Source organism: Drosophila simulans, chromosome 3L, assembly GCF_016746395.2.
Source record: "Drosophila simulans strain w501 chromosome 3L, Prin_Dsim_3.1, whole genome shotgun sequence".
Taxonomy (NCBI): domain Eukaryota; kingdom Metazoa; phylum Arthropoda; class Insecta; order Diptera; family Drosophilidae; genus Drosophila; species Drosophila simulans.
Genome location: NC_052522.2, coordinates 7,007,379 through 7,032,867, shown reverse-complemented (window position 1 = coordinate 7,032,867; position 25,489 = coordinate 7,007,379). Strand labels below are relative to the sequence as shown.

Below are 25,489 nucleotides of genomic sequence, written 5' to 3'. Positions count from 1 at the left end.
AGATACATATGGTGCACCGAATAGATACACTTAACAGCTGGAGAGAATTAACAGTGAGACGGTTAACAGACTGCTAGAGCGCGACTTCCCGGCTTTGGTATTTTACCATTACCTTCATTCGGTTTCTCTAATATTTTCAAAATCTATATAAGCAACTCGCAACGCATTCTCTCTGTAATTTTTCGAGAGAGCGCAGCAGCGCGCGCTGTTTATTCGGTTAGCATTAAAAAATAATATTAAAGAAACGTCGATATAACTTTAATGCCTGCGGAGTTGCGGCATTTGAAACTAATTTTTTAAGCAAGCGAAAATAAATTCGACGTGAGAGTGTGCTTCTGCTCGTCCACATGAAGTGATAGCGATGTATATTATGATTTAGTTAATATAAATCGATTTAATTAATATTTAAACTTGTTGTTTTCCGCGAGTGGGCGCGTTTTGTTACCAAGCCGCTATACGATTTTCGTTTTTCCGACTTTCCTGCGCGCCGAACGGGTTTTTCAACGAAGCCTTGCTGTCTTTTTCCTCTCAAGCAGCAAAAACAAGGCTGAAAAACTAAATTAAAGCGACTGGCTTCAGCGGGAGATTAATCGATGTGCGGCTATAGACTTTTAATTCGCAGATTCATCATCGATTTTTCCTTTGAGCTCAGCTGCAGTGCGCTAGTGTACGTGTACGTGCGTGTGTGTGAGTGAGTCCTGACAATACAAATAAGCAGTTGTGTTAGGTAAACGGAACAACAAAAGGAAGTGAACCAGAGAGAGAGAGAGAGAGAGAGAGGAAAGGGCAGGACGATTCCGAGTCCTTGAGCGATCATTCATGCTCTTCTTCTTCTCCAGCTGCAGCTGTCACGAAATTTCGCGCGTGCACGTGTGTGTGTGTGTGGGAGAGCGGGAGAACGCCGGAGTTAGTAATTTCACTCCACTTCTCAGTGTTTGTGCATTCAATTTGCACAAAATTGAAGCGACGCGCTAAATTCGCAAATTTCCGTCCGCGAATTGCCATCCATTATTTTGCACTCCCCCCAAGAGAGCGAGAGCAATAATAGAATTATCAGGCAAAACGAAAAAAAGAAATCCAAAACTCAAGCGAAAAGAGAATGCCCTGGGAGGCCGTAATACCAATACCGCGACCCTCTGACATTTCCATCGTCGCCCACCAAAGGAACAACAACTGAGCGACAAACAAACAAACAAAACAGCAAACGAGCGAATCAACGAACGAAACTCCAGCAGCCTCAGCCGCTGGCACAGTTTTCCTCCTCCTTCAACTCCAACTCCGTGGGTGAGTAGCTACAGTGGAACGCCACTAAGTAGAACATTCTGGGAGTTCTAAGTTAAATTGCAGAGAATACCGCTTTGAGCACAACTGTTTAAAAATTGATTTCACTTGGTCTTAGAAAGTTTAAAAAACCAACTGTTTCATTGTTTTTGTTTGTTAATGCCAGTTTTAAATTGAAATCGATTAACAAATCGTAATGTCCTTTTTATATTTGTTGATATTGGATTTGGCATATGGGGGAAAGGCAAATAGCTCTTACGTGAAAAATTTTATAGTTTTTACGTAGCATTTAAATATAATTAATTGTGTTTACTGAGAAAATGAAAGTTTTGCTTATGTCATTTTTTATTATTTTTATTTTCAAAGCCAGAAAAAAGTGTTTACAGTTTGAACATTTTTTTTCGCTCACCCATCCCAAATTGAATTGTATCAGGATAAAAGTTCAGCTTACCCAATCTCCACTGTAACTCATTGGCGGGTAGAAAGTGGTTATCGAATATGAGCTGCGTCTTGAGTTGAAGCCACATCGTCGTGTGGGCGAGGGGGTGGTTGTGGTGGGTCAGAGGTTTGTTGGCGTCGTGCGGCTTTGGTTTTTAGCTGAAATTAAAAAGGTCAGGACCGCCGGACTGAGGGGCTTCCGGATTTTGTATCCTAGCCACGTCGTTCGCTTCATTATGCAGCGTTAACTTTGTATGTATATACATATGTACGTATGAATATAATTTCAGTTGCATGACTTCGGCGATAATCGATTTTGAAGCGACGAAGCAATCAGGAAGAGTTCAATTTAATGTCAGTCCGTCACTCAGTCAGTCAGTCAGCCAAACAGTCACAACTTGACACACTGCAAAAAGTTATGCTGCAAAATGGAGGTCATCATGACGTTTTTGCATTAAAGATACAAAGGGAAATGTAGCAAAAAACCGAACTTTTTGCTTAAAAAGTTTGGTAATCATTAATGTTTGCATGGATTTAGGCAATCAATTGGGTTTTAAGTTAACTTAGAAAAGTATATTCATAATTCTGAAGTAAATCAATCGATTCCCATTTCCTTGAATTAATAATTGGCATATACTAACATTTTTCCTGGTGTATTCCGGCCTGCCTAAATGGCGTTTACCATATTCATAAGCGCCCCGGTTGATGGAGCAGCGGACATGGCAGCCGTTACTCCATAATGCGACAACTTGGCGACTTGGAGTGGGGGTGTGGGGGATGTCGTAATGGAGAGTGAGCTGAGGAAATCGCTAATTAAGCATCAATTAGTGCAGTTTCCGGTGCAAGAGTCGCAAGAAACAAGCAAGCCTCCGTTCTTGTGCTTTCCAAATCGTGTGACACATTTCGCTTTCCCACACACCAATTGGCGATAGGAGTTATCAGCACTTTCCAGTTTTAACACTTCTTACCACTTTGGCTGGCCTGCCCCCTATCCCAAAAGATAATAACACATTGCATTTTCAATGCGTTTCGCCTGATAACTGGCATGTATATGCCCGATTAGCGGGTATCTCAATAACAATGGCGTTAATTTATGATAAACAAGTTTTTGAAGTGTGCGAAATTTAGCAGCTCACTGATTTGAGCCTGTTTTTGGCGACACACCGCACTCCGCTTGCCACCCCTTGTCCAAATGTTGCATTGTTTATAATCAGTAACGGACTCATAAGCGCACACATGTCTGGGTTGGTTTTCAAGGTCAGTTGAATGGCCAGATTCGCCTCGTTGTGATTTGGCAAGCCCATGGAAACACGATAAACGAGGGCAAACAGAGCAGAATTCAAGCTGCAGCCTCATCATCTCGTCTTTCCCCAGACAATGGCCATTCGGCTATACCATTTCAGCGGGTTATGCCTTGAAGAACGCTTCTGGAAACGAAAACCCGGCCTGGACTGGAACCTTGCCAAAACACACTCGAGACACGCGTTGACAATGAGCGAGGCTCTCAGGCGAGACTTTCAGGCGTCTCCAGATGCTTTCCATTCTATTCGCTTTGTCTGTGCCGCTTTCGGCGTTGCATGCACTGCGAGAAAAAATAAATTCATATGGGTGTTCTAATCTAATGGCTTTTGTGTGTATGTATATCTACAATTCACTTTTCTTATATCGAAAATACAGTAAACACTGTTATCATATATATGTTATCATATCAAAGTAATTAAAAGTCTAAAAATATATTGAAAGTAATCACTTAGCCAGAATATCGATTGGAGTTTAGCATTACTGAGAATTACGTTGATAAGGCATATATTTTAAGCAACATTTTTTAAATTTTTTGCGGTGCGCTCTCATGGCTTTATGGATTGCCTCCAGTCAAGCTCAACTCTGAGCGTAGCTGGTCAATGGTCAAGACCGCCGCGCCCCTCTTCCGCCCCCTTTAGACCACTTTTGGCAGCGGAGTGTCGTGTGGCGCGCATGCCGCTGAAAAACTTTGCGGAGCGTGAAGTACACCACTCATTGTTTCTACTCGCATTGGTATGAAAACTATGTGTATTATGGCATTTCGTAAAGAGCCATTTTCTTTGATACCCAAACTGTTAAAAGACCAACGAAGACCAGCCATCATAGGCCATAGTATCCGAACGCCGCGTTTGGAGATCAGGCCGCAATCTCGACTTTCTCCGCCATATGACAAATAATTTTAGTAGTTGGCGTAATTGCCAACGCAATGGGTTGTTAATTAAGCCGGAGAGTTTCACAAAGAGCGCACTAGTCACCATTTCCATTTCATTCCGGTCTCCGTCGGTCTATTCCGGTTCGCATTTGGACCAGGCCAACAAACGATACTCCGCCCTCGGCGGTTCAGCACATCTGAAACAAATCAAGTGCGGCGGCACATTTGTCACAAAAGACTCCATTCCATTGGCGGAATACATTTCAATAGCTGCCAGCCTAATAAAAACCTATTTTTAGACATATGCGGGAAAACATGATTAATGCGTTCTCTTGGATGCAAAAAGAGTTTCTAGATACGAGAACGCTTCTCAAAAATCGCATGACTACTTTGCATTGGACGTTTCTTGGAATATGTGTAGTGCAATCATGCAAGGTACTTTCCAGCATGGTTTAAAGGAATATTATGCTCATCTCTTGAAACATTTAAACACTTTTGAAGGCAGCGTAATCCTCCGAATTTGAAGTAGTTTCCAGCTCTAGGAGTTACCTTTGCTTTCAATCTTGCCCAATCTGCTTTTCGAAAAAACTTTCCACTGAATGCAAAACGAAACATTTGCGTGCCGTTGCTGTTGACTGAGAAGCCGCCAAAAATGGTTTATAGTTTTACGGCACCAATGAAAACAACAACAGCAACATTGCTGCGTCTGAATCAAACAACAACACACACCAGAGGCAAACTTTGAAACTTCAAAAGCGATGAGCGATTCAGTCGGCCGATTCTTCCTGCTACGCCGACTACTCGTACTATAATGTTGCCCAATATCTGATGGCTAGTGCCGAATTCCCGATCCCCGTTACCCAATATTCCCGATCCCCAAGAGCCACAAGAAGCCCGCCTTCGTGACAGCCAGCTGGCACCGCTATAAGACCCGGCCACGCCCCCAGTCCCCAGATATTTCTACCCCGCCCCTTTTCGGTTTCAGTTCTTTCTTTGATACCCCAAACACATACACAGCGTTGGAGGGAGTTAGCCCCAAAACAAATTGAAACTGTTTTGGAAAAAAAAAAATAAATAATAGAAAAAAGAAAGAAAAATGAAGAAAAGCCGCAAAGTCGAGACAGGGGAATCGGCTAAAAATTAGAAAATCATGCTTACAATTTTCTGGTCCGCTCTGTGTGCATAATGCGCGATAAGTCGGCAGGTGCAATACAGAACGAAAACACCAAAATATAGGCGAAGCCAGATAGTCAGAGGGGGTGAAGGGGGGGGGGGGGAGGGGGGAGAACCCGGAAGAGTCGGAAAGTTCTTCGACTTCCCCAACTGCCCACTGCCACGACTCCTGCCCCTTCTGCCAATAAAAACTGCTCCCTACACTGAGGGAAAGTCGTTTTAAATCTTATTTACACTGCCTTATCTCCAATATTTGTTAGCCAGATTTAAAGAGTTAGGCTGTAATGGATTTTAATTATATTATGTAGTGTAATTCTTTTTTTATTATTTATTTAATTATATGAGCATTTTTTTTGTGTGCTGAGTTTTGAATTGACGTTCGTCCCCCAGACGAAAACTGTGCGCACAACTTGCAACTGCAACTCATTATAACTGCAACGGGGGGGCGGAGAGGTTGGTGTTCGCTTTTGGGGTGGGGCAAGGGGTATGGCCATGGGCATGGGCTGTTCGGCAGATGCGGGCGGCAACTCTAAAAAGGGGAGTGTGGATGGGGCAGGGGCACCGACCGGGGGCAAGTCGATTGTAATTCGCGGCACAAATGTTTCACTTCATTTGAGTTTCGTGGATCCGCTGGCAGCACAGGAAGTGCTTTGACAAACAACAAAACGTTTTTCGGGGAGTGGACTTCGCCATGGGGGCGTGGCAGTCACCCACGCACGACCACCTGTTTTGCCAGTAAGAACATAACACCCGTTTCCATATCAATTAACGAACTAACTCCCGTCGAAAAGGGAAGCCCCAGCAATTGAGCATCGAGTATCTGGGATTCCAGTTCCAGAAAGTGGGCATTGGGCCATGAAAGGGGTTCCGCTAATCCCCCCAGTTTCAATCTGCGACACAAAAAATAAATTGCCGTAGATACTCACTGCATGTATGGGGAAATAAATTGTTTTCAATGCAACTGCCACAACAGACGAAATGAAATGGGCGGAGAAATTTATGCAAGTGAACGTTTGTATTTCCCCCATTTCTCGAACATGTGGCACAGCATCAGTGGCCAAGGAACTGCGATCGCATAAATAATCATATGCATATGCAGACAGTGCGTTTCGGTAGTGTATGACCAGATAGATACTAGAATATTCCCAAACAAATTAGGATTTTATAAGTTTTCATGGGTAAATAAATTTTAAAAATTTCTTGAACTAAAGTGTTATATCCATCTAGCCTTATAGTCATGGAACGCAGTGTCTATGCAGATTTTGGTCTGAATTGTCATGCGATTTGGAGTGCACATACTCTCATATATCTGTTTGTATGAGAATGCATAATTGAGGAGCAAATTGCTGAGCGGTTCCCAGAAAATAGCTTGACCACGGTCGCCGATGCGATAACCCTTTGAATTCTGCGGATCAGCAAACAAACTTAAGGAGAAATAAAAGTAAAAACTATGGTTTCACTGCAGTACGACTGGGAATTGCAATTGGAAAAAGCGAGAGTAACAGCTATAACTTTTCTTAATCCAGCTTATCTTAACGATCCAAAACTCTGCTCCACGAGTGGGTTGTAAAATCAGCGAAATCGTTGAGACGAGGCCTCCTCCTTCTGGTCAATGAATGGATGCTAATCCGAGATGAATGGAAGATATCTGCGATGTGGCGAGATTGGTGTGTGACCGTTGACAGTCACCAGCAGACGCATCAGAGACATCAAACGTTGCAATTAATGCCGAGCGAAGCGTTAAGCGCGCCACTTGTGGCACATGCATCTCTTGCAACTTTTCCCCATTTTCCATTTCCCAGCCGCACAACACGGCTAAGTGCAATTAACTTGGCAAAGTCAGCGACATTGCGACGTCGTCGAGTCGCGCTGCTGGGTCTACATATTCTTGCTCTGCCAAGCGCCTTAATCGAATTAGTGGACCCCTTCCGAAAGGGGAATACTCACTCTGTCCATTGATTGGAGTTAATGTGCCGTGACGAAATCGCCCTCAAGGGTTTCTATTCACCGCGCTCAACGAGCGTGGGCTCCTATGTATTTATATAGCTTTCGCCTTGAACTATTATGCGCTAAAACATTGTTGCATTCTGCAACATTATCCAGAGACAAATGGGTGTATTTCTCGGTAACTCACTGTGAGATCTTTTATTTACACAAAACAAGCGAATAATGTGTTTTAATGGCATATTCTTAACGTTTTGAGATACAGTTTGTAATGATCTAGAAAATATAATAATAATATTTTCAAAAGTGGCAATAGTTTCTCGCAGTGCATTTATTCAGCGTCAGTTCCGGTTTATTCAAACAATTCCGCGACTGCGACTTCAACTTCGATAAGACCTCAGCGTCAGCTCGGATGCGAAACTAGTTTTTTCCGGCCTCTCGGCAGACTTGCATCTTTCACTGCCAGGGCCATGGCATTTCGATCGATTCGTGGATTAGCGGCGACAACTTCATTGCCGTTCCCGTTGCCATAGTCAATCCCAATCCCGACTTGCCATCCTTTCCCTTCTATTTCTCTACCACGATGTGTATCCAGCAGATACTTTGTGTGTGTGAGTGTGTTTATCTTTGTGTGGACATGTGGCTGTTTATGGCTTCGCCTTGCCTTGGTTTTTTTAGCACCCAGCAGGGGGGGTGACCAGTGAGGAGGCGCTTGGCTTGGAGTCTCTTCCCCATCAGCGCTTTCGAGTGGTCTTCATTAGGTGGCTGTCTTGTCTGGATGTCTGAATGTCTAGATGGGAAGATGGGAAAACGAGCCAAGCCGGCTGCAACGTCTCTTTAAAGTCAACTCGAGCATCGACCGAGTGGCGGGCACGACTTGAGACAGCCTTTAACATATCGTAAACAAGGTCGTTTGCAGGATCTTCCATTCTGGCTGAAGAAAATTGAAATAAAAATATAATAATGCTGGACGAGGAAAAGAGCATGAAGGGCATTCCTGCCAAACCGGTTGGCAATTGGCCAAGTCTGGGTCTGGCCAGCAATTTACTGTAATTCGCTTCAAATAAATTTCCAATTTGCTGAAAACTGGAGCAACTTCATTAAGATCTCCCTTCGCGGTCACCTCACCTGCGTGATGAAATCATCAAAATTGGCCCAAAATCTTTGGGAGATCGCATAACAAACATGACGCTAATGACGTGTGTCTAACTGGGACTGTAATGCAAAGCGAAACAAGCGGGAAATATATAGCAACTTAAATTGGTGATGAAACCTAAATACCCTTACCCTTACCCTTATACCCCAAGTCAGGATCAGAATAAACCATTAACTAAGAATAAATATACCCTTTACTTAGCACTATTCACACCTTTTAAATTAAAAACAACTTTTCGATAAACACCAACACACCTCTATGACCTGGTCTCGTATGAATCTTAATGTGACTTAACTAGAATGATGATGGATGTGATAAAGTGCGAATTGCGAAGCAGATTTCTGGCACAACAATGTGGCATGCCAAATTGGATGCGAGTTTGGAAAGTTCCGCAATGATGGCCCACAGCCGTCTGCCAGTTGGGTCAACGTGCCACACACAGCCACACAAATGTGTAAAATGTGTGGTGGCAATCTCAGATATTTCGACGATGACGACCCCACGAGACAATGCTCCTCATAATTTATTTACGACAGACCCCGGCGATGGCCCACTTTGTTGTAATGTCGGCAGGTGCACATTTCGTGTCGTGTCACTCTCCGAAACGGAAACTAGTCCAAGTCAATCATAGCCTGGGGGCCAAACGTTTCGTCCTGGTCACGATGCAACCACATCCACCCGTCCATCGTCCATCTGTTTTGGGTTGCGTGCCGGGCAACTTGACCGAAAAAATGAATTGTATTCGCAAATCCTATTTTTGCATTTCGGAAAAAGGTCGGTGGCACGCAACTTGTTTGTGTCGCATGCCGAGAGAATGGGAGCGGGAAAATGGGGATCGGACCGAAATGCCAGCATCCCAAAAATACGCATCCCGAAATGTGGGTCATCTTAAGTGAATCACTGCACTGTACAAAATAAATCAGCTTTAATCTTCAGAGTTTATGCTGGACTAGCTTTTAATGTGTGGGTTGTCACATTAATTTAATGTTTTATCCCAATATGTTAATATAGAGAATATTATTTATTTATTACTTTATTTTCCTCAGTGCTCTGACTAACAATCTCTCATTTTCTCCTTTATTGCATGCACAGGCGACTAGTGGTCGGCCATGTCCGCCACTCTCTTTGAGATGGATTCGCAAACGGAGGAACAGCAGCAAACAGTGTGCCTGGAGGAGCAGCAGCTGGTCGTGGGCATGACCAGCTTGGAGCTGAGCGAATCTGTTGTCACCCCGGGCAATTGCGATGGCAGCGACAGTGGTTTGGATGTAGCCAGTTGTTGCCATTCGCGGATCACCCTGCAACGTGGCCTGAGCAGCACCAGTGGGGGCTACACCAGTAGCAATGGTCTGGAGGAGATCTACGACAGTTGCGAACTGAAGGTGACCACAGTAGCCCAGACTCCCAGTGAAACGGGCAGTGAGAAGACATCGCCTCCGAGGAGAACCGGTTCGGTGAAGAAGAAAGTGGCCATGTTTGAGCCGGAGCCAACGGGACCTCCTGCCAAGGATCAATTACGAGGCAGGGTGGCCAACTTAAAGAGAGCGGAGAGTCTGCCCAGAAATAGTGCGGCGCCAGGAACTCCTGGCACACCCTCAACTCACAGGGACAAGGCGCGGCTTTCGACCTCCTCATTTCGAGTGCCCAGCACAACGGCCACACCCACTTCCTCCCGCCTGGCTAGACCCCAAAAACCGGACACGCTGCCCAATGCCCTGAATCGGGCGCAGTCTGTCCAACGGCTCACCCAGGTGCAGAGAACACCCTCGCTGAGTCGAGCCAGGACACCGGGCACCCCTTCGGACGATGGTCGCTGGCCGGCGAATCGAGGAGCAGCTCGTCGCGGCATGTCAGTGACTCCGGAAGTTACGGCAAATCGAATGCGAGGAAGTCCTGCACCCGGTGGAACACTTCCACGTCGCCGGAAACAGCAGTCCGTGGAGGATCTCACTGGGGGACGACTATCGAGGAGCAACTCTATTAGCCGTGCAGCAATTGTAGATGCCCGCATGACGTCCTCGGTAATGGTGGTTCCTACGAGTCGTAGAAGCTTGGCTCCCGCCGCAGCTAAGGTCAATTCCCTAAGAAGACCTCAACCGGCAACGCCCAGGACACGAATCTATCACGAGACTGCAGTGCAAACGGCACTGACCAGTGAGGACTTGGAGCAAGTCCTGGGCGGCGGACTATTGCAAACTCGTGCCGTGGACGCCGTAGAGCAGCGTAATCAAAGCACCCAAGCGGAGCCAGACCAAAGGGAATTTGAGCTGGAGCAACTGCGTCAGGAGGTGCGCCAACTCAGTGGTAAACTGCAGCGGGAGCGGGAGGAGAAGCTGGCCATGCAGCAGGAGCTGCACCTGAACACGGAGCGGGTGATGGGTATGCTGGAGCTGGCGCGAGTGGTCAGTGCCAGTGCAGGAACACCCACGTCGGAGGACAGTGGTGATGGCAGTGGTCATGACAGTCTACTCATGCTGGAGTCCCAGATCCAAATCAGTGGCCATGAGCTTTTCGAGCGCCAGCAGGAGATAGGCCAACTAAGGTCCATGTGTCGCGCTCTGCAGCTGGAGATGCGGAGATCCTTGGCCACGCAACAGTTGCTGCTTCAGGAGAAGGCCGCCATCGAACAGGAATCAAGTGAACTGCAGGACTTCCTGCAACACGAGAAGGCAGCTCAGTGCGATGCTCTGCGGGATCTGGAAGCGGATTATCAAGCCGTCAAATCACAGTTGGCCAATCGCGAGGAGGAGGCAAAGGTTCTGCGGGATGAATGCAGACATCTTGTGCGACTCAATGAGCAGAGGCGCCAGGAGAACCGTCTGCTCCAAACCAAGTTTACCGCTTTGGAGAACAAATCTCGGGAGCTCATCCACCAGCAGAATGCCTCTGTAGCTGGAGCATCCACAGCCCTTTCGGGACTACACTCCCGTTTGGATGGTCTAGTGGAACAGCTCGTCTACTCCTACAGTATTTCCGAGCAGGACTTGGAGGTAAGTTTATATTTTCTGAACACCATTAGTTATATGCCTCCTATATAATTCCCTTTTCCTTCACAGGACATTCGTTTCCAAGCAGAAACGGAGCACGTTCAGAACGGACAAAGGCCCAATGGCCTGGACCTGCCCATTTGTCCTGCAGCTAGTGGCGATGCCATTCACACTCTGGTCCTGGCCAGCGATGGTTCCTTATCCCCGCAGCGCAATCAGTCCTTCATAGCCGCTGTCATCGGTGCCATTCGTCAAGCCACTACCCATTCCGGCAAGCGCTTGTCCCTTCGACAGGCGGGAAAAAAGAATGGAGTGGGATTAGGATCAGCTCAAGCGGTTACCGCCGGAACTCACGGTCATGAGCCTCAGGGAAATGGAGGTAATGTAAAAAATTCCCCTTCAAAAGCATAAAATATTAATATTTAATCTATAATCTGTAGACGATTCCGATTCAACGGAAATGCTAGACTCCGAAACGGAACCCTGCCTGCTGATGATGGACAACGTGTTGGAGGATGTGGTGCACCATGACTCGCATTCACACAACATGGTGTCTTCCTGCACGGGGATGATCTCGCAAATAGAGCTGCCCACGGAATTGATTAGTCAATGTAGCCATCAGAACAATATTAATGGGGGAGCCGGTGGGGATGACTCCCTGCAGCAATTATCCCAGGCCATCACCAATCGCCAGCAAATGGAGTTGCACATGCACAAGATCAATGGCATGCCCATGAAGTAGGTTACCATTGATGTTACTTTATCCGACTTATAGCTTATGTAACTCTCATTCCAGTCCTCGCGATCAATGCAACACGGAGGAACTGAGTTGCCATGACTCGCTGGCGGAGCTGACGGAATTGCCCTCGCTAATGGAGTACAGCACCGCCCAGGCTGTGGTGGACCAGGTGATCGAAGTGGACACACTGGTGACCAAATTGCTCAAGGTCCTGCGACTGGTTCAGCTGGACAACGACAACTGCATACAACAATTGATAGTTGATAAGTGAGTTTTAGTTTTATTTTTAATAGGAACTCACTCATTAATAAATGATGTGTTTCAGGAACAAACTGCAGCAGCACAAGGAGGACATGCTGGAGAAACTAAAAGACTTGGAGGACGTTAACCTGAAGCTGCAGGACGAACTCATGGATGCCACCCAAGAGCTGATGATCAAGGGCAGCGACTTGAGTGGCGCCAAGGCCGAAATGCAGCGCCATCGCAACGAGATAGACGTAAGGTTTTAAGACTAGATTGCCGCTGAGCATTTTGTGGACTTTTCTGTTGCGCATCCTTCGAAGACATTTCTATATATCCGTTATTGTTTACCGTCAGATATATACTCTCATATTTTGTATACCAATCTCGATCGCGATCTTATTTTATTTGATTGATTTAGTTTAGTTGTAGTTCTAATTTTGAATAAATTACTTGGCTTATTGACATCTTGAGTTGTGCCGTAGTCGTAGCTATTGAACGAACTTTGGATATAATTTCTTTCGCCTTATTTCATCATCACCTGAATCATCGAACAATCATCAAACAAACGACATCTCGATGGTACGACAGTCCCAAATCAAGTTTAAAAGTGCACTATTTCGTTTAAAATGAGAACCCAAACTAATTGCCATGTAACCACCACGCTGCTGCTTCTCCACAACTGCATATCATCCAATAATCCTGACCAGCGCCTCAACGAGGACATCTGCACACTGAGCACACTCTGCAGCAGCTACAAGAAACTGTCGCCCACCACCGAGTTCCCGCCCATGCGCCTGCTCTCTCCCAACCAGGATTCCGACCAGGGCGATGTCCTCGGTATTCTAAATCTGCTCAAAATGTGGCAGGCGGGTGGGCAGCTGAAGGACCCACGGGTGCGTGGATACCTCGAAATAGCCAATGGTACTCAGGTGAGTCGTGATCATCTATACCTAAATTCCATTTAAAGTAGTATATTTTGCAGGTCCAATCTCCTCATCAGGATAACAACAATGTGGAACGCCTTAGGATCTATGCCAATCAACTGGAGCACGTCTCCCGCGTCCTGGACGATGCGTTGCCCACGGAGTTGCATGCTCCGCTCCAGCAACTGCGCCAGGACATCGAGGTGGTCAGGACGAATGCCAACTGGACGCAGCTGCTCGAATCGAACGAAACGGATCACAATGCCAACGGCGATGTGGCCACGCCTTGAATTGTGTCAAAAACTGTTGTTAATTGTCTAGTTAACTATTAGATCTTGAGCGTTGTTTACTTTTACGTAGTTAGTTACAAATGTTTGCGTCCAATTTGAAAGGCATCGATTGCGGCTCTAGATGTTTTAACCACGTCCAAAAGAAATAATATTTTAAAGAACTCATTCCATTCCATACTGAAACTAGACTTTTGAAAGCCACAGCACACAAGTGCTCTAGAATTCCATTTGAGTTGGTTTTGCATTTAGCTAATATAGCATACCCTGCAGCATTTAGACTTTCAATGCTGCATACTTTTCGTCTGAAAATCTATTTCTCAAGCCCTGCAGAAATGGGCTACCAAGTATTCGGATACAAGTATTATGAAAATTGCTAGAACTACATTTTTCCTAGAGTTAGGTTCAACTTTGTTGAGTAGCACTTCAAACTAAAGAACTCCATCATGCCACACCATTTAAGATAATATAGCGCAACAGATTAAGTATGAGTTTAGCTTGATTTTGAAAGCGTACAATTGCTTATGCGAAATCGCCTCAAATATCCTTTGAGATATGGCACACCTCAAACCGATGAATTCCTTGCCGCATTGCCAAAATTATGATTGCAGCTATAATTCGCCATTCAGTCATTAGTTGGAGATAAAAATCGGGTTTGTTAAAGCCAAACCCCGCGTACTGAAAATAACTGAAGCATTCGATTGCGAAAGCAAGCTGTTTGTTTAATACACGTACAATAAATAAGCATAAACTAAATACATATGTATAAAAATCAACTATAAATGATAAAAACAATTTCGCAAAATTTTTGAAATCCCTTGAAATGGTAAGTACACGCTAGATAAGTCTAAGGACATAGGCCCAAGGTATATATAATATATATATATATAATGATATATTGTATATATATGGTGTGTATATAGTCGGCAGAGTCCTGTGCTCGCCGATCCTTTGTCTGTTTGTCTTTTGTGTGTTGCCGTTGCTCTGTCTTTACATTTACAAATAATCTCACATGGGGTTTTTGGATGCCATTGCATCCTAGAATCCTAGAAGGAGGGCTTGCTGCTGCCCATGCTGCGGGCGGGCAAGCTGTTCGTCTTGGCCGTGGGATTATCTCGGGCCTGCGAGTGGGCCACCACGATGCTGAGGCACTGCACCCACTCCTCGGCATTCTTGCCGTCCTTGGGCTTGAGTATTAATGTCTGGTCGGCGGTGAAGATCTCGAAGGCCTTGGGTATGTTGCGGGCACCACGAGATACCTTCACCGAACGTATCTGATTTACATCGATGCTCTCACCTCCGCTCTGAAATAATTTAAGATTTAGTAAGACATAAGATTTAGTATGTCTATCGATATACTCACAGAGCCTTTGCAGGACAAGTGCGCTCCGGACAAAGTGAAGTAGCGCGTTCGCCATCGCCTGAATAGTCGCCACTTGCCCTTCTTCTCCTTCAGCTGACCCTCGATCATGGGCTGATTGCTGCCATTGAGGAAGCCCACCGCCTTGTCCGGATGATTGCAGAGGAAGCAGCCCCACTGGTACTCCAACTCATTGCAGTTCGGGTTGGACTTATCTGTCTTGGAGACCTCGAACACATCCAGAAAGCCCGAGTGACGCAGCTCGTTCACCAGGATCTCGCGGTCCTGAAAAATGTTATTGTATTAGAGATATTATTATGGCATTTTGAAGAGGTGTTGACCCACCTTGACCTGAGGAAACTGGCTGGTAACCAGCTCGGTGAAACTGCGGTTCTCACACTTGAGTATCTGCCAAATATTCTTGAGATTGCTAATGCCGGACTCCCGCGTGCTCAGCACGCACTTCTCCTTCACCTAAAATTTAAAAATTTTACAAAATTAAAAGGACCGAATTCAGGTGAAGTTGAGAGCACTCACAAAATGCCGCACTTGGAAGTCCAGGAACATCATATGTATCCAGGTCTTGGGGTTCCGAGTTCGCATCGTGAAGCAAGTTTTGGAGTACAGGCAGTGGGGACCACGAATCTGGCAGGCGAAGTGCAGTTTGGCCACCTTTTTGGTACGACGCTCTGCAAATTCATTGGAAACTGTGTGATGTGTTTGTGTGTGTATGTGGGGATGTGTGTTTATGTGCGGGATGTGCGGGGAAGGAGTTAGAGATTGAGGGAAAGGATTGCGCCTCCAAGGACTTACCCTCAATGCTGCAACGTGTGGGCGGCGGCAGATGCTGCGATACCTCATCCATGTAGGACTTGATCGAATTGAAGTTCTTCTCGCAGAATTGCTGGACAGGATCTCGCATAATCTGGTATGGCTCAAAGGTGCTCATCCGCTGGTCCATGACACTGTTGGCGTTCAGTAGGGTTCTGCTGGTATTATCGCTGCGTCGAGGTGCCACATTGGTGGTGGGTCCCGAAACGATTACCTCGCTCTGGAAAATAGATTCAACTTCAGTTAATATTCTTCTTTATCCTTTTGATGTATCTTACATTTCCGTTGACTGGCAGTTTCATCACTGACTTGGCGTGGCCATTGCTGGCGGACTGGGGCAGCGCCGGCGAGGCATGATGGACGGATACCGCATTCTGTGTCTGCGTCGATGGCAAAGTGGCCACCGCTGCCGACTGTGGTATGGAGATCGAGCCCACCGATTGATTCAGTGCATCCGTGCTGTACTTCATCAGCACCGTGCTCGAGTTGAGCAGCGTTGAGGGTCCTTGGGAGTGTGGTCGCACCTTCGAGGGCGACGTGGTCACAGTCACTCCTCCGGAGGTTACAGGTATGCCATGTCGATTGTGTCCAGTTATGACCACGTTGTTGCTCAAGGGCGGCACTGGTGTCACAGGCGGATTGCTTAGGCCAGTTGGGGTTTTCGGAGTAGCTCCCGATTGCACCACCACATTTCCATTGGAGCTGCCTCCAGGTTGTTGGTTAATCTGCGAGTTACTCAGCCGAGTCATGCTCTTGTGAAGTCCTCCCACGGATCCGCTGGCCACATTTAACCGGGTCACACTCCGGTGCGTATTGCTGGCGGGATGCAGACGACCTGTGCTCCGGGAATCGCCCAGCTTCACCCGCCGCGTGTATCCCGCATGCTGGGGAGTGGGCGTGACAGCCGATACGGGCGTGGAGCTGGCAATGGGCGCCGAGGCGGAGACGGGAGGTGGTGTGGGCGTGGCACTGGCTACGCTGGCCGGCTGGACGATTGTGCTGTTAATAGCTGGTGCTCCAACTGGAACTTTAGGGTTTTGGTTTAGTATATATTATATTTAAGCTTCACATAATTGATCTCACCTGGCTTAAGCGGCGGACTGGGACTGGAGCTGTTCAAGCTGACGATGGTAACACCACCGGAGGTCTTGTTCGCCAAGCCATTCCCCACATCCTGTTGCGAGCTGAGAGCTGCGTTCTTCTGCCGCACGCAGGCCAGGACCTTGTCGGTGAACAAAACCGGATAGGCGGAACAGAGGCGAGTCGCCTCCTGTTGCAGGAGAGCCTGCGTTGGCAGGTGCTCAAGCACAAAGTCCAGAGCCTGCTGGGCCGTCTCCTTGCTCCCGATACCAGCGGTAGTCATAATCTGGGCACAAAGCGGAATCGTACCAGGATTGGTTTTAGCTGCCAGGCGCAATTGCTCGAAATGGTCAACAAGAAGGCTTGGAGAGTGCTGGGAAAGCTTCAGCAGAATCTGCATGGTTATGCTGCAAGTGTCGCTATCGAGCAGGGAGCCACATAGTTGCGGAACGCAGGATTCCAGAACCTCTGGTGACTTTTGAACGATCAGCAGATACAGCTGGAACACCGCCATCCTCTCCTGCGGATCACACTGTGGCAGCAGGGGCATGAGGAGTGGTGCATGTGGCGTCACCGCCTCCGGAGCCACCTCGTACACCTGCGAAAGCACTCGAAGCAGACCATAGTTTCCGGACAGGATGGACTCCATCACGGACTCCGTATGAGGGCTTAGCAAGCAGGCGTGATCGATGGCCGCCAGTGACAGGTAACTGGCCAAGTTTCGCGACAGCTCACGGTTTCCCTTTGGAAGGAACTGCACGGCGACGGGAAGGGCTATTTTCATCAGTTCTTTTTTGTCATAGTTCTAATTAAAATAAAACAGAAAATAGTTATTAAATGTTATCTACTTATATTAAAAAAAATCCTAGTCTTACCAGGAAAATGCTAGAGATGATATCGGCAGCGATCTTGGCATGGGGTGGCTCTTCCTTTGTGGTTCCCGAGGGTTGGAGGTTCCACAGCAGACAGGTCCTCAGAAGATCCACCAGAGCAGCACAGTATCGCTCCGCAGTTTTCGTTTCCCGGATGCAGGATAGCACCCGTGTCACACAGATCTCCACCACACTCTGGTCATTGTTGTTCTTCACATAGTCCGCGTGCGAAATGATCGGACTGATCTCGGAAAGCTTTAAGGGATTTCATACAATAAGTTTCGATTGGCGGACAGTGCTGGGAATAACCTACCACCTCCGTGATGTCGTCGACTATATCTGCATCCGGCACGGAAAAGAGATCTCCGGCTCTTGAGAGATCGCGTTTGGCGAGCACTTTGTTGAAAAGTTCGTGCATCGTGGAGAATACCCCAATTAGTATTTGTCAAAATTCTTCATCTGCAGCAACTAAAAAAAAATATGGAATTAATAAGAATCTTGGTAAAAATTCCCTCCGATATATATATTCTTCTTAATTCTTCTAATATTTAAGTATTGCAAAAGAAATCACACTCCCTTGAAATTGACTTTATCCAATGAGAATTAGTCGGGTGTATTTGTTTATTTTAGTCAGTGCATTTTTTCACTGCCATGTTTGGAATTGGCCCATTGCCAAAGTTCAGGCGCCTCTGGCAGCCACTTTTTATCTTATCGCCGGGCATTTGTATAGAGGTTTCGCCAAAATATTTACTTGTTGCTCCAGAGCAATTCTATTCTCGATTGTCCCGAAAGTGCATATATAAGTAGTTGTAGTTGTATAAATATAGATATTCCGCGGACACCAAATACTTGTTGCACTGCCTCGATGTTTATCTAAGATACTCTCAGACAAGATGCCCTTGCTCAGCTTGTGAAGGAATGTATATTTCAAGTTAGGCCAGCCAGAGAACTTGTGATATCGGAAATCCAAGCGCAATGTACTAGCTAAAACAACTATCTTTATGGCCAACAAATTTGGGTCAATTATCTTTATGGAACCTTCAAGTAATTCGCATTGAGTCCATGATTGGCCCACATTAATTGCACCAGCTAGTTTGTTTACCCAAGAATCTGCACCGTATGGCCGGCCAGAAATTCTGCGAAAATGATTCGGTTCTGTTTTCCGTGGGGTTTCCCGCAAACGCTATTTGTGTTTGCCCACTTGCAGTTGGCCGCTTGTTTGTTCCGCTGATAGCACCGGTAAATTCTTGGCCAACTTGCCGTCGAGTTCTTTGGACCTTCGTGGAATGCAGGTCTTTTGATTAGATGAGCAAAATTCCGGCAGGGGATTAGACGCGACTTAGCGGATCAGCCGGGAATTTGCTGGCTGGCCAAATCCGTGGGCGCTAAAAAAAACATGAAATGAAAAGAGCTGGCAGAAAAGTCATTTCGCGCGGCTGTCGCGCCATCAAGGAAGCAGACGCTAACGCCAACGCGCCTGGGTTATTAAATTTTCAAATAAAAACTGAAAACTGAAAACCGAAAACCGAAAACCAAAAACCAAAACCAAGAGTTGCATAATCCATAGAGGCCAGTCAGGCGGGCAAAGCGGCTCTGCACGCGAATTGCAGACGGGACGGGTTGCTTTTGGTTTGGGTTCGGGCCTCTCGACGGGCGGACAAGCAGACAAGCGGACGGACGGACAGACATTTGCTTCCTGGAAATCGGGACAGAAGACAGCGACTGGGCTGCTGTGGTTGTTGTTATTTATGGCTCATTCGCGCTCAGGTTGCAGCACCAACAACAAACAGAAAAACTGGTTAAAAAATAAATAAAGAAGCAGCAACAAGTCGCAGCAGCAGCAGCAGCGGCAGCAGCAGCAACTTTGAGCGCCCGAGAGAAAATTAAAAGAGAAATAGAAACACACATATGTATGAAAAAAGGGGTTCGAGCTCGGGTATAAGTAATGGATGATGGCGTTGGCTAAAACATAAACCGAAACCGGTGCGGCAGGTTAATACACACGAAGCCCCGGGCCCAAGATCGCAGGGGGGAAGGGTGGCGGTGCAGAGGAGGGGCAGGGTCTCCAGATTTCGGAGACAGAGTGGAAACAAAGGCTGTGCCAAAATTCGGGGCCCCATAACTCTTCGCTTAGATTCTATTTGCATTGCTCCACAAAATGGCAGAGTTCAGGAACGGAATAAAGCCAGCCACTAAATATCTTAGTTCACTAAGCCTTTCTATTACACTCGAACTGCTTGGACAACAATTTGGGTCAATTATTGTGATTACTCAAGCCTTAAGCGTTTCAAAAGCGTTTCAAAACCACAATCCATTTTAGGTGATGAAATGTATTTTGCATTAGTATTTTTGAAGATTTTGTTAAAACCACAATTAGACTTCTAGGCCTAGGTGATATTTGAATATACTCGATGACGCAAAGTTCGTGAATATTCGGAGTGAAAAAGATATGCACGCAATTTGTAGATCTTCGAACGTGACAAGATCGCAGTTCGACTTACAGAAGTCTGTCTGTGCTTTTCGAAGAGCGTGCGAATGACTCAATTCCCAGATGGCGACACAGATGCAGAGATGCCTCGCTATGAGTAACCCTACCTGTTGGCCAGGGCTGGACTAGCCGACCAAGTGGCACGGCCTTCGTGGATCTCCTTGTTGGGAGTTTCCGCGAACCGGGCAGCCGGCTCACATAACCGTCACACTGGACGTATACGTATTCTGATCCAGCGAGCATTCCGAGCTTTTCCGAAACCGAGTCGCATTGCGTGCTTGGCAAGTGTTTGGTTCTTGTTTGTGCATTCCATTGTCATACCTGGACAATCCAATGCGGCCTGAGGAGCGTCAAGTGTCTCGGCTGCCAGCCACTAGTCGCTGGCCACTGGCCACTGGCAACTTGCAACCTGCAACCTGCAACTTGCAACTTGCGACTGCAATTACACGTCGGTTCAAAGTCTGCAAAGGCGCCTCGGGGGAAAAAGGAGTTTTTGGCGGCGGATAGTCGCAAAACATACATAACTAGTATTAGTCGCTGTCGCTGGAAAACTCGTTTTCCTCTAACTTCGATCGCACAATCCGTTTTTGCGTCTGTTTTGGTTTCTGACTACCTGGTGGTGGGTTGGGTTTGGGTTTGGGTGACTGGGATGCCACCGATTGGAAATATATTTATCTAGTCAATTTGAAATCTGGGTTGCAAATGTCATCAGTAGCTATTGGATAAGGTTGAGTAGTAGTAAGGCTCTTGTGTGGGAACTATCTCAGCAATGAGCGAAGTATGTATCTTTTCAATTGCATGATTTAATATCAATTTCACAAAGAGTATATCTGGTCACAATGTAGGAGCAAAACTGAATTCCCAAGTCAGCTGTTTAGATCGATCCATGAGTTAAATGGCTAAAATCTAGAGGCGACAATGTTTTACAACTTTTATTCAAAATCAGTATGCATTTAAAATCAAACATTTCCGTTCATAGCCAATTCATATTTAAGTGTATTGCATCACCAGGTAAATTATGTTATCTACCCCACCGAAAACCGAAAACTACCTACATGTACGAATTAGCAAAAAATTATAATTTATTCGTACCGCTTCCCCTTCCCCTCTACCTTCTCCCCTTGCCAAGTATTTGGGGACTGCGAAAAGTAAAGACAACATCAACACGGTAATCCGATCCGCAGACGAGGTGATTCCGGGGACAGGAGTGCGAGTATGTTGAAAAATGAGCGGCGCGTGAAACTTATTAATGAAAAGGCCGCGAACGAAGAAAATTGCCGCGAATTAGCCCAACAACAAGAAGCGCGCACACGGGAATATATACAAATATCGCCACAGATACTAACGCTCACATTTTGGCACATTTTAATGGGATTGGCGGAGCCTGCGATCAGAGATTTTCTGGATTTCTGGCTACCTGGCCAACTTTTTATTGAAATATCTGGTGAAATTACGGCATAAAATCGTTTAAATTCAGAGAATAACACTGATCTTTAAAGCTATAAACTCTCTTCTGAAGTGTATAAAGTGTATATAGGTTTAAATGTTGTTCTTTCTGAAAAGTCTAAGATGAAGCCTAAGTTCAGAATTTACTTTCGAATTTACTACATTATAAATGCGTACATGATTAACATATGTTTAGTTTCCAAAAGCATAGCATTATACTTCATTATTTAATTTGTAAGGTCAAACTTTAGTCATTCACGATAAGATAAATGTTACACACTTTAAAAACCTATCACTATTTGATTTGTCGAGTTTTATATTATCGGTTTGATTATATTTAAAAAGCACTAAACCCCATTTAATGTAACTGGCTAACGAACGAAGTTTTAACTCGCAATCCAATCGAGGCAATTTCAAATTGTATCTTTCGCTCTGCGAATTTGAATGCGGCAACGGTGAATGGGCGAAACTCACCGGATTGCATCTGCGGCTGCTGGCAGACAGCTGGTCATATCAGTATCACTTCGAAGTGTGGGCCTCGATTTCGGAGTCGGTTTCCGATTCGGAGCTAAGCCGCTCTCTCAATACATCGCTCTTGCAGCAGCAACAGAAATCCAAAAAAAAAAAAACAGACTGGAAAAGGTAAAAAAGGTAGACAACGTTTGTGGTTGTTGCTGTTGCCGCTTTTGTTGTTGCGGCTGTGGTGTTGTATTTTTTTTATGGCTGCTACTTTTGTTAACTTTGGGTGTAGTTCAATATTAATTTAATTGTTGCTGCTGCTGCCGATAAAGCACAAAATTCAGAATTGTCGTTGGCGTTACTTATTTTTTTACGGCCGCGCTTTGTTGCCGCGCCAGCGCATTGCTTTTTATGCAAATTTTCGCATTTCGTGTATATCTCAAAAGATATGTTTTGTATGTACTATTATTAATACATATATATTTTGTTGTTTTTTAGTGACGACTGTTACTGCCGCCGACTGTTGTTTCAGCCACAATGCCTTGTTCCACTCTGCCTGATTTCTTTGTATTTTTGCTAATCACATTTTGTTAACACACACACTCGCATGCACAGGCACAGGCACACACGTAGGCAGGCGCACGCACACACCGATAGGCGAAGAAAGCGACGGATACGAGCGCGCTGGCCAAGCGAACGCGTTTGGGCCCGAATGAAGACTGAACCGAGTTATTTTTCGGAATGGCCCAGACTGGTTGTGGTGGTCGGTGTGCCTGTTGTTGTTGCCTGTTTGTTTTGCACGATCGCTCTCTCTTGGCTCTCTCTATCACTCTCTTGGCTCTCTCTCGGCACCTTTGCTACCGTTTCGCAGAACAGGTGTATCGGTTTTCAAGGCAACTGTGATTTTTTGACTTAACATTCTATATCGAAAACTTGTAGAGTTCGGAATTTTTATTGAGCGCCTAAAAGTGTGCATTGAAATAAGTCAATCAACTTCCGGTTGCAATACAGCAATCACACATATAAAGTGATTGAGAATCATAGAAGATTTGACACCATAAAAAATAAGAAAACAAAAATTTATAAGCTCTGATAATTTTTTTTAATTGAAATCTTAATTTAATGGCCTTAAAATCTGGTGAAAATCCGTCGAACACGCATTTCCAGGGTGTGTCCTAGTCGGCTCCCCTTTGTTACCCCAGTTTGCTGGTCTTCTTAGTCGCACACCAGTTTATCGCCGTTTTGCCTTTGCGCTTTTCATTCATAAACAAAAAACAATGTTATTGTTATTGCGGTGGCGGTAGATGTAGATGTAAATGTAGATGTAGAGGCTGCTTCTTGTGTCTGCTTCCTTTTCTTCGCTGTTGCGATGTTGCTGATTCACCTGTTGCGCGCGGCTTAGCAACTGGCTAGCAACATGTTGCTACCGGCAGATGATGTTGCGATTGCATTTAAGCAATGCCACTTAATTCGTGAAAAATCGTGGCTAAGTATCTAAAGCTATTCGTTAGGTTAAACTACGTCAAACAGAATGGATGGATGGCTCAAGGTCGAGGTTTTAGGAAATCTTCCCCTCGACTTTGAACCCCGTTCGCAGCGCGGTTTGAACAAACACACTCGAAGATCCATTAACGATGCACCGCTAACAAGCGCCACTGGCGGTTCAAAGTACTGCAAAGCGGTGCAGCCAGCCACTTCCTCTATTTGCCAGTTAAATAGCCCCAGGCCAGGCGAATGCACCTCTTGAGTCACCGGGTCAATATCTTTTAGTACAAAATTAACATACGAAGTTTATTCCGCATTAAAGGTAACATTACTATAGTCTCTAGCTGGTTTAAGATCGCTAATTGCTGGGATTGGGTTTTTAGGCGTACTTGGCCACCAGGCCCTCCACGAAGGTGATGTACTCCTGCTGGGCGGCCTCGCTGCTCTTGCCCTTCTGCTTGTTCCAGGCCTCCCACTTGGCCTTGCCCTTCAGGTCGAGGAGACCCGGCTTGGCGGTGTCGTTGTCACCCACGCTGGCCTGCTTGAACAGGGCGTACAGCTCCAGGAACTCGTCATCACTGGGACGCTTGGTCAGGCTCTTCACCTTCTCGGCGGCGGCGTTGAATTGCTAAAGATAGATGGGATGATTTATTAGTGGAAAGTCTAGCAAGCGGGATCGTAAAATCCATTGAAATTGGTGATATAAAAAAGGTTTGGAATATTACCTACTAACAAGCTGCCATTAAAAATTAAGAAAAATAGTTGTTCGCGATAAAAATATTCACTTGAAACTACAAAAAATTATAATTATCGATTTCAACCGAAAACTGTTGTTACATCAAAACAAAATCGTATTTGAACAGCTGTCCTTGCTTCAACGGAAACACAATCTTATCTCATACCAGCGATAACTTAGATTTAAGAATGAAACGTAAATCGCTTATAAATAGATTTCGCTCAGTGTACAGCAATCGAACAGGTGATTAGCAGCAAGGCTATCACGCCCTAAATGTTGGTAGACTGTTGCTATCAGTGCATAATCTTTTGGGAAAAGTACTTACCTCGGAAACCATTCTGGGTTAGATTTTATCTGCAAGTAGTGGAATTGTAAAAAAAATGTTTAATTAGTCATGTTTATGAAGTGGTCAGCTTAATGTTTATTAGCATAATAAGTAAAACCAGTTCCGAGTGAGGAGGCTGGCGTGTGCCAAACAGAGCCAGCTGGAAGTGACCTTTGGCCCCGTGGGGCGATCTTGAAGACCCACCGAATGTTTGCTAATGGATGTTTGTTCGACTTTCTCCCGGCTGAAATACATAATTCGAGTAGAACTGGGAAATTATGCTGCGGAAACAGCAGACGCAAATATTTGTCTCGGCTGCGAGATTTTTGAAAGGGAGCGAGCGGGCAACCGTTAGCGGCCGCTTTTGGCCGGCGAATTTCGACCAATTTGGATACGGACGTGGGCTTTGTACGTGTCGAGCACTGAGCAAAATAACTTGCACATATGGTCATGCTAAGTTATGGCCACGCCAGCTTGCAGTTCTAAAATAAGTTATCATTTAAAAGGCACTCATTTAGTTTATGGGCGTTAGAAATTGCAAAGAGTCAAGGTGACAAGTTTCGTTTAGCATGTTCCAGAATATGCGTTTCAAAAGCGATTCTTTTGTACTATATATTCATCAGTGCCCGTTGCCTGGCGAATTTCCATAATTGAGTTCTGCAGGTGTATAAACTCGCACGAAATGAAATATCCACTTTATGTGTCACCAGCACCGAAATTACCAGCCATTAGCCGCTGGGTAATTGAATTTAAACTAAACACTTACTGTTGTGTGTTGGCTGCCACAGAACTAAACAGTGTCTGAATTCCAATCCGGCGGTGACTTTCAATTTAAGTCATTCCATATCGCACGATCGCCCGCGACGAGAAAGCTTCTCCCCAGTGAGCAACATGAGCGGTTAAGCTCCACTCCGATTCTCAGTGGATCGGGAAGCTTTCGCTGAAGTGGGGCTAGGCAATCGCGTTGGTGATAATGCAGGCCTACTGATAACAGCTCCGATTTCGATTCCCTGATAATTCACCCCACCAAACCACTGTCAAGACACGTAATCTCGTTCGGATC

General features: G+C 45.7%; 3 protein-coding genes across 5 annotated transcripts; 1 reads left to right on the top strand and 2 right to left on the bottom strand.

The window, feature by feature from the left end:
- Nucleotides 1–150: 150 nt before the first annotated feature.
- On the top strand, nucleotides 151–14,120 carry LOC6737092. Its single transcript, XM_016170075.3, has 8 exons — nucleotides 151–1,284; nucleotides 9,258–11,155; nucleotides 11,222–11,531; nucleotides 11,593–11,890; nucleotides 11,949–12,158; nucleotides 12,217–12,388; nucleotides 12,842–13,063; nucleotides 13,117–14,120. Exons 2-8 carry the CDS (start codon nucleotides 9,275–9,277, stop codon nucleotides 13,345–13,347), a joined length of 3,324 nt encoding a protein of 1,107 aa, XP_016030723.1. The 5' UTR covers nucleotides 151–1,284; nucleotides 9,258–9,274; the 3' UTR covers nucleotides 13,348–14,120.
- LOC6737090 (protein melted) lies at nucleotides 14,046–22,636 on the bottom strand. Of its 3 annotated transcripts, none has more exons than XM_016170993.3 (10): nucleotides 21,896–22,636; nucleotides 17,801–17,955; nucleotides 17,491–17,742; nucleotides 16,619–17,420; nucleotides 15,814–16,562; nucleotides 15,518–15,755; nucleotides 15,242–15,411; nucleotides 15,050–15,178; nucleotides 14,708–14,989; nucleotides 14,046–14,648 (listed from the first exon to the last, which is right to left on the bottom strand). In XM_016170993.3, exons 2-10 carry the CDS (start codon nucleotides 17,903–17,905, stop codon nucleotides 14,391–14,393), a joined length of 2,985 nt encoding a protein of 994 aa, XP_016030720.1. In that variant the 5' UTR covers nucleotides 17,906–17,955; nucleotides 21,896–22,636; the 3' UTR covers nucleotides 14,046–14,390. The 3 variants fall into 3 exon arrangements, with proteins under 3 accessions (XP_016030720.1, XP_016030721.1, XP_016030722.1); XM_016170994.3 differs by having other exon boundaries at nucleotides 15,242–15,393; XM_016170995.3 differs by having other exon boundaries at nucleotides 15,814–16,556.
- A 1,008-nt stretch (nucleotides 22,637–23,644) lies between these two features.
- Nucleotides 23,645–25,316, bottom strand: LOC6737089 (acyl-CoA-binding protein homolog). Its single transcript, XM_016170991.3, has 3 exons — nucleotides 25,193–25,316; nucleotides 24,427–24,455; nucleotides 23,645–23,993 (listed from the first exon to the last, which is right to left on the bottom strand). The coding sequence occupies exons 2-3, from the start codon at nucleotides 24,436–24,438 to the stop codon at nucleotides 23,745–23,747; spliced, it is 261 nt and encodes an 86-aa protein (XP_016030718.1). The 5' UTR covers nucleotides 24,439–24,455; nucleotides 25,193–25,316; the 3' UTR covers nucleotides 23,645–23,744.
- Between the last annotated feature and the right edge of the window lie 173 nt (nucleotides 25,317–25,489).